Genomic DNA, 19,438 nt, shown 5'->3' on the forward strand with positions numbered 1-19,438 from the left:
CAAGCTAAGTAATAATCAACAATAAAACTCATCCAAAATGACCTAAACATGCCAAAACATACCAATTCACAATCAACCTATGTGTCTAACCAATATGCCCTCATTGGAACCACAATTCAAACATCAAAATAAACTATAAACAACTACCATAATCACATATTTCATAAGAGCTTAAACATACCAACTCACTAACATCCATTTTACTGAGCAAAACATTCTTACTCAATCACACATAATGACCATTTCAATTTCACCAAAATACCAAATACTAGCTACCATTAATTAACATATTATACCAATCACATCAACCAAGTGTCAAAATGGTAATCACAAACTACCATTCCATCATAAGTTACTTAACAACTAAGGTTTAAAATATATACACATGGATACCCTAATTACATGTCACTTTTAACCGTTCCAAAACAACAAAAATACTATCGAAAGGATAGTGGATAGTGTGTGATCTCCTAAGCTAATCCAATCGATGTCATGATCCCAATAAATCTACAAGAATAAAATCAAAAAGAGGTAAGCTTATGCAAAGCTTAGTAAGTTCGTGAAATTAAACATATCATACCCGAAAGTTTAAATACACTAATACAAGAACATAACGTAAGATCAATGATCATAATTCACCTATCTCAATCAACTGAGACAATTCAACCTGTAACATTCACACCATCAATTCACCATATTATTAAATCGTGATATGATACGTAAACAATCAACTAGATCGAAGAGCAATAGTAAATTATTCTGATACGCGGAAGAGAAATATCCAAACGTGTCAACTCTAGGACATTGATCGACACCTCAAGCTTTAGAGAGTCTGCAACACATGTTTGACCTCAAGCTTTCAGTATAGTATCCACTAACTGGTACGGAGTACCCAATATAATTATTCACCAGCTCAAAGCCTGCTAGGCTCAAAGCCTATTACAAATACATTAGCTCAAAGTTTGCTTCTTCCTAATGACTTGTCATTTGTATTCCAACTATTTACCAAGTTCACACGGGCCCCTCATACATTTTCGATACATTTCAATCTCAATAATAATCTTTCATCAAACTAAGCATTCAATAATTATCGCAATAACAATTATTACTACAATAATAGGTAAGAAGCAACTAATTATACCATAAATTACATAATACGAACTTACCAAAATACGATAACTACCGCTATTTTAAGACGTCTAGTCAATGACCTTTTCTTTCCCACGATCTCCGATCGATCTACTCGTTTCTTGATCTAAATATAATAATTCAATTCAATTAAACCAATAAAACATCTTAAAACACTTTAATCATATAATTAAATCTTTACTAAAATTTTATGTATTTACCCTAAACTTTTACTTTTTATACAATTTAGTTCCTAAAACCGAAACTTCTAATTCAACACAATTTAACCCCATCCAAGCTTAACCGAACCACCTAAGGACTATGTTCAGTCCATAACTTCTAAAATTTCACAAAATTTCCATGCCAAAATAATTATTTTATTAATTTAATCCTTTATCTAAAAATTATTAAAAAATCACTTTACAAACTTATTTTATCTAGCAACGTCCAACTACACCATTTGACATCAAAAACATTTAAAATCATTAATGGTATACTTCTAAACATTTAGCAATTTCACAAATTAATCTCTAGATTAGCTAGATTAAGCTACAACTGTCTCAAAAATATAAAAACCATTAAAAATGGATTGAAAAACACATAGCATGCAATAACTAGAGCTTGGCGAACCTTGGAGAGTTTAACAATGGTGGCTTTCGGTTGCTAAAAACCAAAGTGAGGAAGATGACATGTTTTTCTTATTCTTGGTTTATACTGATTAGCTTATTTACCATTTTACCTTTTTAACTTAAATGAAATTTCAAGATTTACCTTACTCAAACCGTTCACTAAACCACTTATAGCCTAATTACCATATAAAGCCCTCAATTCATGTTTTTATAACTATTTAACACATGAACTATTGATGGCTTATTTTTTCAACTTTTACAATTTTATCCTTTTTACTTAATTAAATGACCAAACAATGAAATTAACATATCAAATTTTTATACAACATTCACTCGACCTTATAAACATTAAATAAATAATAAAACTAACTCAATAGTTGAAATTGTGGTCTCGAAACTTCTAATACCGTTGAAAACGGGCTGTTACAAAATGAAAGCCATGGCTTAGTATCCATTAACGTTTTAACCCTTGAGGTTTAGGGTTTTGTGGTTGGCTTTTATTGTACACTTAGCCCTCTCTATGAAAATTATCCTTTATAACAATATTTCATTATAACAACCAAGTTTATTGTAGAATTTGTCTTTTATTTTTTTATTTTTACCCTATATAACAATTTTTATTTATAACAAACAATCATAAATTATGAAATACACTATTTACTAATTTAGATTTCTTTAACAACCTTTTGTCTCAAATTTTAGTCAAATTATTTTCTAAAATGAAATAAAAATAATAAATTTTAGTTAAAATATTATTTCAATAAAATTTTTAAATTTTATATCAAAAATATATTAATCATATTTCATTAAATGAAAATTAATCTTGAGGGTATGTTTGAAAAGCCACCTAGTAATTTAATTTGGGTGCAATTGCTTGTAATTAAACACTTTTGGCATGCTTGAGTGGCCATTCTAATTAGTGGGTTCTACTAAATTGAATGTATTTGAAGCACCAAATTACACTTTCCAATTCTTCGGAGATGATGAGAATTGAAGTAATTACAAACATATCTTATGACTTTTAAAACATGAATGTTCATGATTTAAGTTAAAAAAGATACTTTTATACAATACAAATATTTTAATTTTAGGATATATATATTTTTAAAATGTATTTATATATTATTTTACTAATATCGATTAAATAATTAAAAATTTTTATTGATGAGAGATAATTTCCCATGCATTTTGACCTACTACATAATTAACTAAATTACATAGTATTTACTACAAATTATTTATACTAAATTATATAGTGTTTATTATTAATTATTTATACTTGGTAAATGATCTATCAATAATAGCAATGAGTATATGTTTAATGTTAAAGAGAGAATAACTCAACAAATATGGAGTAATAGAGTAATTAGATAAAATTACTTAGAAGGTTTATTTTTCTTATTAATTTATTAGCAATCAAATTGTCACATGCTGTTTTTTTGGACAAATGTATTATATACAATGGTCTGATTTTAGGTTTTGTTACTTGTTTAAAGAGTTTCTTTTTCAGGTATAATTTATAATTTTTATAATAATTAATATATTTTTAAAATTTAGGATTATGCAATTGTGTAATTACAATTTATACTACCAAGACATAAAAAATTACTATGTAATTATCGTCTATTAGTGAAACACGTCTAGGGGATTAGAATTCCTTGTAATAACAAGAGAGTGTAATTATTATTCATCCAATTAACCTATGGTGTCCAAATACAAATTGAATTATATTTGTAAATTTTATTAAAAATGCGGTGTAAATCTCATAAATTAGTATTTTTTTATATTATAGTTTTTGTAATTTAAAATTTTTAACAAAGTTCAGTAAAGTAAACTTCTATCATCATAATTACGTTTTGCCCTTGCGCAAATGGGCATTCATTTTTAGGGGTTTTTCTCCACAAATTCGTGCCTTTAGTTGGGCTTTGGTCTTATGTCCTAAACCAGAGTTTGATATCTTATGGGCTTCTTAATAGGTGGTTTTTTTACTTTTTTGTGCTAGCATTTTTAGTCATGGAGATTCTATACTCTTTGAATTTTGATAAAATTACGATTACTGTTAGTGGTGGTAAAGAAAAATACATTTGGACAAACATATTAAAATCAGAAATTAATTCTCATGTTGTTATAGGGAACCAAATGATTATTCAAACCTAACTCCCTAAGTAACACATATGGCCAATAAAATGATTGATAACGACAACATCTAGGGCCACCTTCAATATTCAAAATTTTATAGAGAGGCTAGAGACAAGATAATGAGCAAGAAGGAAAAAAATCCCTTAAGTCCCTTAGTAATTGAGGGTCCCAAAAAACCCTAATTTTGATATGCACTCAATGTCCCACTTGCACAAGGCACGCCACATTGAAAGATATAGGGATAGAGAGGGTAGGGTAGGGTAGGGGCAATGTACCTTAGCACTAATTGAATTGTCCTTTTATATATATGAAAGACCCTCCTAATTGAGATCCCATGTGCCATTCACAAAACCAGCAAATGAGTACCTCTGCCTCCCCCCCCCCCTTTATCATACATTTTATTTTTAGGGTTTGCTCATTTTTTTTCTAAGTATTTATATCCTAACATGAATGTAAGATATGGTGTATCAATGATTTTCCAAATAAATAAAAATCTTGAATACCTTATTTAGCCCTTATACCTAAGCCAAATAACATAATCTTAGGGCTAGCTAGACTATCATTAAAATCAAAGTGATGACAGCTGAAAGAAAAGATATAATATATATTTAAATGTGTGTGTGGCAAGGATCATTTACTATGTTAGTATTAGTGAATTAGTATTTTGCTACATCTGGTTCAAATTATGGGGCAGAAGAAGCAATGAAATTTGTTTTTCATCTTAGAAAGAATAATGATATTCCAGTGGATATGTGGTCCAAACTTCATGCATTCAATAAAAAGAATAGTTGTGTACAGATTAGAAGTTGTAGGACCACTAGATGATAATTTCAAATGAATAGAAAGCATAACAATTCAAAATTATAGAAATAAAAAATTAATATTGGAATATTACTAAGGCTCAAAACTCTTAATTTGTCGATAGTAATTAGTTTAATTCAACATCTTATATATTTTCCATATCAATAAATAGTGTTGTTGTCTATTTCACTATTTGAAAAAAATTTTATTCAAATTGAAATAGTATTTAAGTAAAATTAATGGTTTCAGATTTCAAACTCAATCCAAATGTCTGTGAATAGGATATTATTTTATATATATTTAAAGAATTAAATATATTTGTATATGCCGATTGAATTTTAATTCGATTGGCATCGACATTGTTACTGGCGTAGGAGAACATGGATTCAAGTGCATTGAAGCGCATTACCTACTTGTTGATTTAAATTCTTATTATAAGATAAAACATACTATACAAATCACCACTAGAGTCTCTCAAACCCCAAGCACAACATCGAAAGAAGCTGATAATTGGAAAAATAAAGACTATTAAAACAATATTGTCACTATGAATATAGATAATAATTAAAGAAATATAGAAACCCAAATTCCGTATATATATTATATTAAAGAGTTCATAGGTTTCGGCTTCATCCATTTTACTTCATTATCAATATTCAGACTTTCTTATCCAAACAAAAAATTTAGCAGAAACCCTACTTCCATATGTGAAAGCTTTGAGGCATGGGGGGAGTAAATATTTTTGGTTGGTGGGGTCTTAACAGCATAGCAACATGGAAAAATAAAAAGGGTGCACTTTGCATGTGGTCCACTATGCTTCAATTGTTTGGACAATATCTAGCACCATACATCATGATGATCTGGAGAGGTCAATTGAGAGACCCCTCATATGCTTCTTATTTATTTCTGGAGAAATTATACCCTTTAATGTTGTTGCACACCCCTCATAATTATATCATACAGATATCCTAAAACTCTATGCCTGCTTAGTGGATATTAAGCACCTCAATCTTACTCCAAAAAATATTGTGGCATAAACATGACTCATATACCACGACCTTGAATAGGACGGCTTATAAACAAAAAAATAATGTCTATAAAGAGAAATGAGAAATCTTTTTATTTGACTGTGAAAAGGGTTAGAAAATCATCACAATGGAAACACAAGAATTCTCACTTTTTCTTGTAAGGAACTAACTAGATAATGATAAGACTTGGAGACAGCAGCTGCACTAAAACTGACCAAATAAGCTAAAACTTCACTTATATATGATAAAATTATAAATTTTTGAGTGACACGAAATTGATCATGTGGGGATTAAGGTAAACCCTAAACTAATAATCAAGTTCTATTTTATTTTTAAAATTTTGTATTAATCACAAGATGATAAATAAAAGAGTTTTTGATGTAAGAGAAGGAACATGAATGGACCACAAACCTTGATTAAAATAGGCAAATAACAAATAAAATTATTATTACTTACCCACCTAAGTTGTTGGGAAATTCTAAGAATGGATAGCTGACCCACTCCTAGTAAAAACCTTTTGCATGTGTTTGGTTGCTCCGAAAATGAAATATATTCTCTCTTTTTTTTTAAAAAAATGAAATTTATACGTTTTCTTTGATAATTTAACATCTCCCAATTTATATAAATAAAACCCAAAATAAGATTTTCTATTATATTTAAGGTCTCTCCCCCTCTCAAACCAGAGAGAGAGAAAAAAAGGTGTTTTGAGAGAAGAGAAGCTGGCAGCTAGAGGAGGCATCCAAAGGGATCGCATTGATCCTTTATTTTTCTTCCTTCACAATTTTGGATCATGCTATCCCTTCGGATTTTTCCTTTGGTAGCTTCATATATTATGCCTTGGAAGAAAAATTCGATTATAAATTCATCAAAGAATCAAGTAAGTGATGATTACAATCAACTTTGAATTTTGCTTTTTCTTCTTAGGAAACAAAAACTCTATTACAAGTACATATATGTTTTGTTGGGTTTTCTTGTGTTTGAACATCTTCTGCATGAGTTTTGTAGGGTTTTTATTTTTCATTGGAAATATCCCTTATTGCTTCATATGTTAAATTTATTTTATTTTATTTTCTTCTCCTACTGTCCAGTTAAGTATGATAAATTTAAATTTGGATGAATTAAACTCCATGGTTCAAACACGAAATCCTAGATTTTTAAACACATTTGGATCTGATTCTCATGAAAACTTTATAGCCTGATCCCTAGATAATTCATGGAGGATCAGTCCCCAAGAAATTAAATTGTTGAAACTTATCCCATATTTATGATTTATTTAGCTGCATGAAAGTGAAATGATGATAATTTGTCTCTCTTTGAGAAAGTGTGAGCATCATTTAACAAATTTGTGTGTTTGAAAGCAACACCAAAGAAAAAGAGTGAAGAATATCAATAGAATGGGAAGTACGATTTTAAATTAAATAATCGTTTGATAATAATGTAAAAGCCACATACTTGAGACTAAAAAATATAACCATTTGTTAGCTATAATAATAAATATACAACTTGTGATTTTAAAAAAAATAAGAGAAAGTTTAGATATTTTGAAACTAAAAATAGGAATTTTATTTACTATTTAGATAATAAAAGTATACTAATTAGGTGACTAATCCAATTGTTCAAAACTAGTATTTATGAATCTTCTGAATTAACTCAATCGAATCATAGATAGTTGTTCACAAAAGGTAGGATTGAATTATAGTTAATTATATAGATTATTCAATTAACTCAAGTTGTACATTCCAAAATCGAGTTGAACTATTTACCTCAAACTATTTATTTGAATCGAATCAAAAATTAAAATAACTTGAATTATTTAATTTAAAATTTAAAATTTAATCAATTTATATTGAAAACTAAAATTGTAACTTATGGTATATATACAGTTGTAATTTTCAAAAATAAATATTATTTATATTTTATAATAAAATAACATTTTATTTTTCTTGGTTGATCAAGATATCTCTTTCTTATTCATTTTACAGTTCATGAAGATTAATTATCTTAGGATTTGTGGTTGTTCATCTCAACCAAAGGCAATACTAAGGGGACTAGCAGGGGATTTGGCCTCTCTAAAAATTAAAATTTTTAGTTTAATTCCTCTATAAATAATAAAAATATAAACTAATTTATTATAAAATTTCACTTTTACCTCAAATATGAAAAAAATTCTATTTAACCTCTTCAAAAATAATGGAATTATAAATTAATACATATTAAAATTATATTTTGATACTCAAAAATTTTAAAATTTAGTTAAGATCAAAACTTAAATTCCATCTATAAGAATACAATACTCTTTATAATTACATTCGACACTTATTAGTTGGTTCATCTTGTTATCTTAATAGTGCTATCTCAATACTTTCTTTGAACTGGTTGAGGATGAATATGTAACTTATTATTCAAAATTCATGAGAACCAAACATATATGTATATAAAGTTTTAAACTTATAACACTTAATAAATGAAATCAAGAAACGTTGGGATCACAATGGGAACATTGATTAAGTTAGAAAAGATTATTCTTAAGAGTATACATCTAATGAAGTTTGAATTCCAGAGCTTGCAATCACTTCTTCATATTTTGACTACTTTTGTTAAAAAACTGAATTCAACTTGAGGTTTAATCAAACTAGTTTTTAAGATGAGACATCATAAGAGTTAAAAACTCAATCAATAATCTATTCTCTTATTCTCAAACTGAATTTCTTATATTAAGAAGAAGAAGAAGAAGAAGAAAGGAAACAAATTAAACTATTTACTGAGATGAAATGAAAGTGAAAATGGTAAGCAAAATATGGGGTCCCAGGCTTGGGGGAAGAATTTATTTTGGACATTAGAGTGTACAAATTGTCCTTTGAATGTGAAATATGTAATTCAAATGTCTCCTCCATGGATTACACAAGCTTAATGAAGGACGCATAACTGCCAAAGCAAAATAATGTATGTATGTATGTATGTATGTATGTATGTATGTATGTATATATTTCCAAGTCACAGGTGAAAGATTGGATGCCCCTTGCCTGCCCAGGGACCCCAACATCTTGCTTTTTTCTTCTTAATTATCTAATAATTGAATTACTTAGTTTAGGTTCAAAGCTTTATTAAGGAGTAAATCAAAACAAGTCTCATTTATTTTTCCACACTGAAAGCCACGTGAAATTTGCAGATTCCTTCCATTAATGACACTAAGAATTTGAGGAAACACAACTTATTTGATTACTCCCTTTCCAAAACACAAGAATAACATTGTGATAAAAAGGATGAGCCAAGCCCTAGATGGTGTAACATAAATTGACGAAAGCATTGGTGAATGGCTTCCCAACGTTTAGGGTTCAAAACTTTTCAATATATTAGACAAGATTCAAGTTAAATTAACCATAAATCAATTTATAAATTAATTCATTTGTGATATTTATAGTAAATCCTAAGTAAGAAAATTTTTTATATATGCATAACTTACATATTTTAATATATTGTAAAATTATACATCTTAAAGTAGTAACTAGAAAAAATATATGGGTAGTAATAATAAAAAAATTGGTATATTAAATACATAACTTATATATAACATGACTTTACTTACAAAAATCAAATCACAACTTGATATAGTGTAAATTGTATTCCATTGTACTGTTTGTGAAAATAGAATATGACCAGGAGTCATTTCTCTAGGACAAAGCTTGTATTAATCATGAAAACAAAAGTTGAAAAGATCCATAAGGGATCTTGCAAGATTTTGTGATTTTCTATAGGAAGTTTCAACTATTTCATCTTTTTCACTATTCTCAAATTCGCATATAATGGGCATGAACCAAATGAAAACCCTAATACTAACCAGAAAATCCATAATAATAAAAAAACATTTTTGAGCAACAAATGTGGGCTAAAAACAATTAACTATTTCTTATTAGATTTTCTTAATGATTTATCTATGGAGTTGTGTGCTAATGTATATTTACACACATGTTGCGATTACAACACAGAAGAAACAAAGACTCCTTTAATAAATTATTAAGTTAAGAAGTTAGAAAATGAGGGAAATAGCCTTACAGAGGTGAGCTGAGACTAGTGTAGAGGCAATAGAATAAGACTAGTAGTGATAATTTTTAGAAATTTTTAGTTTAATTAATATTAAATCTGTATAGATGGTAATTTCGTAAATATCTCAAGGTGAGGTGGGCGGTTCCATTCTAAACTCGACCCGACTTAACTAGTTTTTTAAAAATTAACCTGCCCTAACCCCTAACTTCAATAAAAAAACCCGACCCTATTAGGTCAGATTGGCTCGAAATCCATCGAATTTGGGTTTTTTTCCCATCCTTACAACTAATCCATGTGAGATATTAAAATAAGGAGAAAAAAAAGTACTCTTTTTCGAGCCACTTGCAAAAGAACTCTAAAAAGTTGGGATAAAACACAAAATTTAATATCCAAAAGAAAATAAAAGCATTAAAAACATTGTCTATTCGGGTAGTAATGCTACCAATTATTCCAAATAGGTTCCAAATCAATTGGTTTGGTCAAGTGTGAAGCCTAAATTATAGTAAAAAAAATTGTTGCAAGTGACTTGAAAGATGGTACTTTTTTTCTTAATTTAATATCTTACATGGGTTAGTTGATAGGTTATAAACGACTAAAAATATATTTTTTAAATATCTTTTTTAGGTTTTAGTGTTAAGACTAAATTGATAGATTTTGTAAATGTTGAGGTTCAAATTTATTAATTTTTTTTAGAATTAGAACTAAAAGAGCAAATTTTATCAACATTGAAGGCTAAAATTGTTGAATTTTTTTATATTTAGGATCAAATTGATAAACTGTGTAAACATTAGAGGGCTAATTTTGTTACTAGACCAATAAAAAAGCCACATTAACTCAGAGTGACTAAAATATTTAATTTTTAAAAGTTTAGTGACTAAATAAAAAAATTAATAGTTGGGTGACCAAAATAAAACCAAAGACATAAAAAATTAATAGTTGAGTGACCATTTTTATAGTCTATAAAAGATAATTTTCAGTATTTTTCGCGTCAATATTTAAGAGAAAATTTTAATGGAGAGACTAATTTGCATGTTTCAAAATGTATAAAAATTAATTTATCTATATTTTCAATAAAAAAGTTGAAATACAATTCACCCCTAAATATAGGAACTTCTATAGTACTTTTATCTCAATAGATCATGTAATATGCTTTTGAACTTTTAATTCATAAAATTAAAATTAATTATTTAATTAAATAATTTACATGTGTCCAAAATTATAAAAACTTTATGGTTTTAACATATAAGTTAATTAATATGTAATTGTTCCATCCCAAAATATTAGGCAACATAATCCCTTAATTAATTTTACTTTGGATTGTTTATTTGAAGCTCTTTTTGTTGCCACCAGAACTAGTGCTGAAGTCAGTTCAATCAATAATTTTCTTTTTAGTAAAACATTATTCCATGTTAAGGTAATTTGTCTTAGGGTAAACTACAAAAATAGTCACTTTTGTTTGCATCAGGTTACATTTTAGTCACTTATGTTTAAAATGTTACGTCTTAGTCACTTATGTTATTATTTTGTTACGAAGTGATCACTCTTCCGTTAAGTTCCGTTATCTCCCAACGGTAATCCTACGTGGCAGTCTAACTAGATTTTAAGTGTCAAATTGGATTTCTTAATGGGATGAGAATAGATTTCTTAATGGGAAGAGAAATGGATAACAATGGAGAAGCAAAAAAAATGGCACCAACTTATGAACAAAGTATTGATATTAAAAAGGCAAGGTTTCAACCAAATAAAGCAGAAAAGTGATAGGCAAAGGGGCAACACAAACAGAAAATAAAAACTAGTGTTTAAGGGCTTCAACAATGGTGAAAATCTTTTAATATTCAGATTAATCAGATTTTTTAGTGTTTGAGTCAAACTGAAATCTGACAACTTGTTAGGGGTGGACGTCACAAGCTTAAATGAAGAAAAATTTGCGAGTGAAAGAAATCAAACTCGGGTTTCAAGGATAACTTCACTAACTCTTTACCACTGGGCCAAATACTCATTCTTGCTACAATTTTACAATATATATTTTTGAAACAAGGCGTGACACATATTAGGGTTTGAAGCAAAATTTGCAAAATAATAAAAATGATATAATGGAAGAGATTCAAACTTGGGTTTCAAGGATAAATTCACTAAACACTTAACCATCAGATCAGTAACTTATTTTTTTTTCCAAACGCACAAAGATAATCCTAAAACAAGGGCGTGACCACTCCAAATTCACAATCCCAATTCTACTAACCCGATTTTTGGGATGTAACAAAATTTGTTCAACTGCCCAACTCCTAGATCAACTGGGCTAATGGCTTTTCCCAGACCAGTACCCTTGCTAATTTCGAGTTAACCGATTCAGTTCAAGTTTTTATGATTCTTTTTGTAATTTTTATAAGTTTATATCAATTTTAATATTTTAATATTTTTTACAATTTTTATTATTTTTTAAGAATCTAATGGGTCTTTTTAATTTTAATTTTTTAAATAAGTTTTAATAAATTTATATTTTTTATAATTTATTAGATTTTTTATATTTTATAATATTTATAAGTTTTTAACTTTTTTTATAAGTTTATATGCTTTTAATATTTTTTATTTTTTATAAATTTTTTTCTGATTTTTAATCATTTTTATAGGAAAGATATTAGATTAAACCAAAAGATGCTACGTGTCACCATCTGAATGGTCTGTCAATTTATTTTAACGATCAACATGATCAATGATGTAAACCATTAACGGAAGGACTTAATTGATTATTTTAGTTAACGACAAGAATTTAATTGGGTGCGAATTTAATATAGGGACTTAATTAATTTTTTTGTATTTTCTTAAGCGCATTTTTTGACATATAGTCCCTCTAGTTTGAAGGAATGAAATTGTGGTGACTAATAGTTTTGTCTAATTAGTTAAAAATGTTTCCTTCAAAAAATACGAATTTCCATCTCAATTGGGGGAAGTAAATGTTGGAATGCGTAATAGCTTGGAAAATAGATGTGTAAGGGCTCCATCGATTGCAAAAACACGACCAATGATTATATATATAAGATCTAAAAGAAAACAAAACACTTGTATAGAAGGGAACATGCAGCTGGGAATGAGGTAGTATTCGCTTTAAGATCAAAAGGACTGAGAGGACAAAATATATGCAAGCATGGAGACACATGCAAAAATCTCGACCCATCTCACATTGCAATCAATAACATATCAAAATTGACTGCCCTCCCTCCATTCCACTTTTTATTCCATTTTAAATTCAATTATTGGTATATTTGTATTTGGAGGTCATCTTCTCACATATATTTCTTAAAATGAAAATCCAAATAATAATGGGAGATTCTCTTTCTCTTATCTTAAAAGATTATATTCAGAATTTTTTTAAATAGATAAAATAAAATAACGTAGTGTTTATGTGTTAGACATTATGAAAAGATGTTAGTCAAGCAGGCAAACACGTTCCCACCACATGACATAATAGGCAAAAACTGGAAATGAGTACGGCTTTAAAGTGAGTCTGCATCCTAAAGGAACAAATGGTTTATCCAATGGTGTATTTGATAGTCATTTTCAACCACATTTCTTTCTTATTTCTCTCCAATGAGCTTTCTTAATCAATGAAATTCGGAAATGGGATCATCCTATTTGTATAACATCTTCCCCCACTAACAGCCATCTTCAATCTTCACATTTTGGGATAGATTCACAAAGATATATATAAGCTCGGAGTTTAACTCAGTTGACATGTTATTCAACCATCTGAAATTTGAATCCCAACATCTGACTCCTTTCCTATCCCGAAGCCTCATTTGTTTGATGGGAAAAAGGAAAAGATTTAGAGTAATGTTGGTGGGAGTGTTTGGAGATAGCAAGGCAGCAGGAGGACACAAATAGAACATAAGCTTGGCATTTACAATACTAACAAAACAACATATGTATGAGGGTTTCAGAGTATGAGGACCAAGTGTGTGTGAAAAAGACACCCATCAAACTGTAGTGTTTTGAAAATGCCCGCAAACTGCAGTTTGTTATGTGGCTATCATTGCCAGAGTGGAAGAGAATCAGTCCAAGGAAGCTGGGTTTACACCCTTTTTTTTTAAATAATAAAAAAAATAAATGGGGTCATGGTCCTCACGGCATAGGGTAAGAAATCAAAATACTAAACTTAATAGATGTCACATCCAGATTATGTTGGTCTCAACCCCATTAAGAATTGCAGGGCAACGTGGTTCTTCTGGGATCTTCATTTTAATTAACAGTTATTTGAAGTTGTCAGTTCAACGGTCTCTATATTTGGAAAATGTTAGTATACATTTTTCAATCACATTGTTCCATCTTTCAATCTAAAAATCTTGCTACTGATTCCAAGTTCGAATGGACCACTACAAAATGAATTTGGAATCACTGAATCATGTGCTACCGAACTAATACAAATTAAAAATTACATAATTATCTTTTAAATTAGACCATACCTAAAGGTGCTCATGAGTCGGACCAAATCTATATAAGATATTTAGATTAAATTTTTAAATTCGAGCCCAAGTCGACTCAAAGAATAGACTTACTAAACTCGAACCGAATTCATCCATATTTAATTTTTTTAGATTAGTTTTTATTCAAAAATAATTTTTTAGAAAATACAATTCACTAAATGCACTTAAAAAACACTAAAATAAAAATTTTCTAACACATTAAAAATATTTATAGTAAAAACATTACCATAAATATAATAAATGTTTTATTATATTAAAAACACAAATAAATATAATAAATATTTTATTATATTACATACAATTTTTAAAATTTCATATTTTGAACTGAACTATTTAATTGAGTTAGTTTTTTTTGTTTATTTTTTTTAAGTTTTGAGCAATGGGTTCAATTGTTTAGGTTAGTGATTAGTTATAATTATATATAATTATTATTTAATATATTTTGTTTTATAAGATGATATATTCGTACTAGACCAGACAGTGTTCAAATAAAAAAAAATATTGTCCAAGGCTTAACCCATATAAATAACAGATTTTAAATTTTATCAAAGCTCATTTTTCAGACCTCATATTTTATCAAAACACTCCCATTTTTTCAGAAAAGCCTTCAGGTCAAAGTAGGTGACCCAACCCATGAGCAACCCTACATGAGTCAAAAACTGAAAAAAAAGGTGAATAATAAGATAGTGTTTTTTTTTAAATAATGAATTTAGAATCACTGAATCATGTGATACTGAACTAATCCATAATTCATAATGAGAAGCACATGCTTCCCATTTTTTGGGGTTCTGTTTGTTGGAAGTTGTAACTTCTGTTCTAGGACTATTCATGCATGTTTAGTTCTATCATCTAAGAATGCTGCATCAATGGTGCATTATAGGTTTTTGGAACTGATTTGGGTTATAGAAGCACGATTAGGAACGTCAATGGTACCTTTAAATATTTCCACCCATACTTGCCTTAAACTCAAACTTAACTTTGGTTCTAGCATCAGAATCCAATCCCAAAATGAGAAAAATCCACCAGAAATCAAACCACCCCACCCCCAAACTTGAACTCCATTTTCAAATATCATGTTCATACAGCAGCAATTAATAGAAATTCCAGGCACAATAAACTGTATATTTCAAAATGACAGCGTAAAGTCTCCAAATTATACAAATGCTAGAGCTATCAAGTTATCACATTTCCAGGTTCGATAAAATCCCATCATGAAACCTCAAATTCTATTTTAAAAGGAGGGGGGATACAAACTTAAGTGTAAAACAGATACATCACCTAATTTTTGAACTGACTGCTTCTGTCTTACACAACCTTCGGCAAATTCCTATGCTCCATATTCGACTTGATGCATTCTGCTAATAATTAACAGATAAGGAATCACATTCTAAGAATATCAGGAGACGCACATGCTTAAGAATATCAGGAATCACAAGGGTGAAATCTGTGGCATGCTTAAGATCGAAAAGGGAAAAGAACAATAATTCTCAAATAACCAAATAGGAAGAAACAGAAAAGCATGAAGATACAAATGTAGTTATCCTCTTTTCTCTGTGATGGATAGCCAATTCAAACAATCAATTTATTTACTTAATTTACATGTTCCGGTAAAATTAACAGAAATTTATCAGACCTGGAAAAAGGTTTGAAAGGCAGCTTCTGCCATTCCTGCTCTGGCCTACTCAACGTTTTGGTCAAGTAATACATTATAGAACTTGCGGTGTTAAAAAGATCTTATTCAAACTTCATAAGTTTCGGGTGTGTAATTCAACAATGGTAATCAGAAAAATTAATCTAAGACTAAGTTTCCCTTTTCACAATACAGTCAACCAATTAATAGGTTTAGAAATAACTAATAATCATTCAGCTTAAGTTTCACAGACACCTATTGATCACACCATTTTAAATCCATGTAATTTTTAGAAATCAGAAACCAAAACTGACTAAAATGGTCATCACAACTAATAAACAAGTTCTTGAATGCAAAAAAAACAAGGGGCATCTGTTTGAGAACCTAATACAAATTCAACCAATCATCAGCCATAGACATAAACATCTTACCTAGAGCAGCATCAACCAGAAACTAGCTTAACAAAAATGCAGATTGCATTGAGTAGTATGAGAGGAACTCTCATGTATTGAGTGGCGTAAATGAGACCAATAAGTTGCCCTTTAAATGACTTTGTACGCCCCGCAGAGAATTCCGAGAAACTCCATCCTCTGGGAGCAAGAAAACGATCCTCATTTAATATTGCCAAAGCATTTGCAAGAAGTAAAAATCCTTCTAATATCGTCCACAAGCCCATTTTCTGCATATTAAAGGGTTTCTATTAATCTTCAACCAACTTCTAAAAAATTTCACACACAAGCGTAGCTATGAAGATAAAGAAAAATCCATCAATTATGAATCCAGAAAACAAAACAGAAATAACATAAAGATTCTTAAACACGCAGCAGGCATAAGTAACTAAAAAAACCCATTACAGCATCTTCAGTTTCAGCTAGAATAAACTTCTAAATGCAAACATAACATCAACGATAATTGAGTTCATTTTGATTTCTAGAACAACAATAAGGTGATTTAGTAAAACCCCATATTCCATAAGCAAGCTATGGAAAAGAGGGTAAACTCAGAAAAGCAGATCAAAGGGATTCCGATGTTGACTAAAAATTAAAACCCATTCGAAAAATCAATACTTTGTTGGATTTAGAGGGACTAGATCCATGGGTTCTTATCCATATATAGAAAACAAAAACATAATAAAGAACTTAAAATCTATGGAATTTGAAGGGAAACAAAAGGCAGATCATGATTTTTAAATAAAAAGACCATGTTTAAACATTGAACAATACAAAGCATCAGAATGAAAGAGATTAAAGGGAACATTGAGAAAATAAATAAAGAATTAAAGGTTACATGCAAAAGAAGTGAAGATATGGGCGCTGCAGATTGAGAGAGCTGGTTCCTTCTTTGCAACTCTAAATAGATTCGACATTTAGAAAAGGAAAAGGACCCGTAAATAAATCCGGTTTGAAATGGGTCGGTTCGGATCCAACAAGGCACAAAAGGGTAGTACTTGTATGACCCAACACCCAAACGTATTTTCCCCCTACTACCCCAAGCCCAAATGTATGGTTTCTTTTTTATGTACCGAAATATTAACCTGTATTTAATGGCACTAAAATAATATTAAAGGAAAATTGAATATAATAAATTATATTTTAAATTTTCAGAATAAGTAATTCATTAATACAAAAAGGCTTAAATAAAAAGTCGGTACTTGTGTGTGCGAAAAACAAAAGGCTTTTGTGATTTTGGTTGAATATTTTGTGCAATTGAAGCACCTACTTTTTCTTCCCGCAATAATTTAAAAATGTTTAATATTAATATCTTTGGATTGGTAAGAAAAAATTGGAAGCAGAAATGAAAGAGAATATTTTTAAAGAGTTGCGCGATCGCAAACACAAACATTAGCGCGATTTGATATGTCTAATTCTTCCCCAATTTTCTCTTCAACCAAACAGGAAGTTCCGATTAAACTGACACCTAAAGCAGAGAAGCAAAGATAGGAGTGATAGAGGCAAACGAACACTTCACCTTCTATGTAAGGAAATAAACAAAAATACAGGACAATTTAAAATTAAATAAACAGCTTTGACTGAACAAGTGGTCAAACATAAATCTACACACAACAGACTACAACCTCCCTGAAATGAAACGGCGGTAGTGCTACTGAAATGATCCTAGTTTACAATCGATCATATCTTCCTCAATTGTTGAAGTGAATAAGGTGAAAAGGCTCGATTCCGATGACATGAGCTCCTTCACCTTCACCTTCGTCTACTTCAGGATCCATCGTGTTGCCATGGCCACCATCCTCCGCTCCAGCGTTAATATAGTTATAAAGCTCGATTCCGATGAGATGAGCTCCTTCATCTTCCTCTATTACAGGCTCCCTCGTGTTTCCATGGCCGCCATCCTCTACACCTGCGTTAATATAGTTATAAAGCGCGATTCCGATGAGCTCAACTCCTTCATCTTCGTCTATTTCAGGCTCTGTCGTGTTGCCATGGCCACCATCCTCTGCTCCATCGTTAATATAATTAGGGATGAAAACTCCGGTGCCTCGCGATGGAGGGAGGTCTCCGACGTAAAAGTACCTTTTATTTCCTAACGGAAAGTAAACAGGAATAGGAGCCACCACTACACTACAGCCAGCACGAGTGGAAAGAGCTCCATCGATGGGGTTGGTGTCGTTCTCCATCCAAGAAGGAAAATGGGGAAAAGTGAATGTAGAGAAACATGCTTAAATCCTTTATAGGATTGAACTTCAATCGCGTGAGATGCAGAAGATGGCGCGACGTCGCGCGTTGTTTTTTCCTTTTGATTTTACGACGCCCCTGTTCAGTCAGCGAGGAGGGGATTGCTAGACATCGCTTTCCCTGCATTTAATTAGAGGGTCAGAAAAACAAAAATCCTCGAGCTACTTACAAAACGCTATCGTTTCAACAATTTAATTACAAACAGAATTCTAAATTTTCTTCATGATTCTCCTTCTTTTTAAGACTAAAATAGTATATCACATATTTTTTATTAATATTTGAAATCCTAATATTATAATTTATACCTATTCTAAATTTAATTATAAATTTAAATATTTTAGCATAATGTATCAAATTCAAAATCATATATGATCAATATAGCACTCAACTATGCTTATTTTCTTATTTTGATATTTGATTTTTTTTTGTTCAACATTAATACTTAAACTATCATTTCGTTATTCGATTCAGCCACTTTTTCCTAACGGTATTAAAAAAATCAATCACCACATGGTGCCAAGTGGCACATCCAACCAATCACAATGAGTAACGTGGCAATTAAGTTTATTTCAAATAAAAATATTAAATTTAAATTAAAAAACACTTATAACTTTGACTCACAATGGACCGGCATTGATGTCATTTACCACTGTTGATCGACCATTGACCGTCATTGACCATCCACGTGGCACTATTAGAACACGCCATATATAAATAATTCAAAATTTTTTTAAAAAAAGTTTAAATTCTAAAAATTGTAAAAAAAACAAAATAAATCTGTTATGAATATCTTATTATGTGGATGTCTATCATGATCAAGATAAAGTTTTGGTGTACTTTAAATTCTAATAGTTACTAAAATTAG

General features: G+C 29.8%; 1 protein-coding gene across 2 annotated transcripts; it reads right to left on the bottom strand.

Annotated features, from left to right (window-relative positions):
* Positions 1-15,277: 15,277 nt before the first annotated feature.
* Positions 15,278-17,389, bottom strand: LOC107955150 (immediate early response 3-interacting protein 1). Of its 2 annotated transcripts, none has more exons than XM_016890876.2 (3): positions 17,168-17,389; positions 16,312-16,559; positions 15,278-15,605 (listed from the first exon to the last, which is right to left on the bottom strand). In XM_016890876.2, the coding sequence occupies exon 2, from the start codon at positions 16,554-16,556 to the stop codon at positions 16,323-16,325; it is 234 nt and encodes a 77-aa protein (XP_016746365.1). In that variant the 5' UTR covers positions 16,557-16,559; positions 17,168-17,389; the 3' UTR covers positions 15,278-15,605; positions 16,312-16,322. The 2 variants fall into 2 exon arrangements, with proteins under 2 accessions (XP_016746365.1, XP_016746366.1); XM_016890877.2 differs by having other exon boundaries at positions 15,278-15,608; positions 17,168-17,305.
* Positions 17,390-19,438: the final 2,049 nt, after the last annotated feature.

This window comes from Gossypium hirsutum, chromosome D04 (genome assembly GCF_007990345.1).
Source record: "Gossypium hirsutum isolate 1008001.06 chromosome D04, Gossypium_hirsutum_v2.1, whole genome shotgun sequence".
Classification (NCBI taxonomy): domain Eukaryota; kingdom Viridiplantae; phylum Streptophyta; class Magnoliopsida; order Malvales; family Malvaceae; genus Gossypium; species Gossypium hirsutum.

What these genes read in the sequence shown, in the direction of transcription:
- LOC107955150 (XM_016890876.2), bottom strand. Translation starts at nt 16,556, where the DNA reads ATGGGCTTGTGGACGATATTAGAAGGATTTTTACTTCTTGCAAATGCT.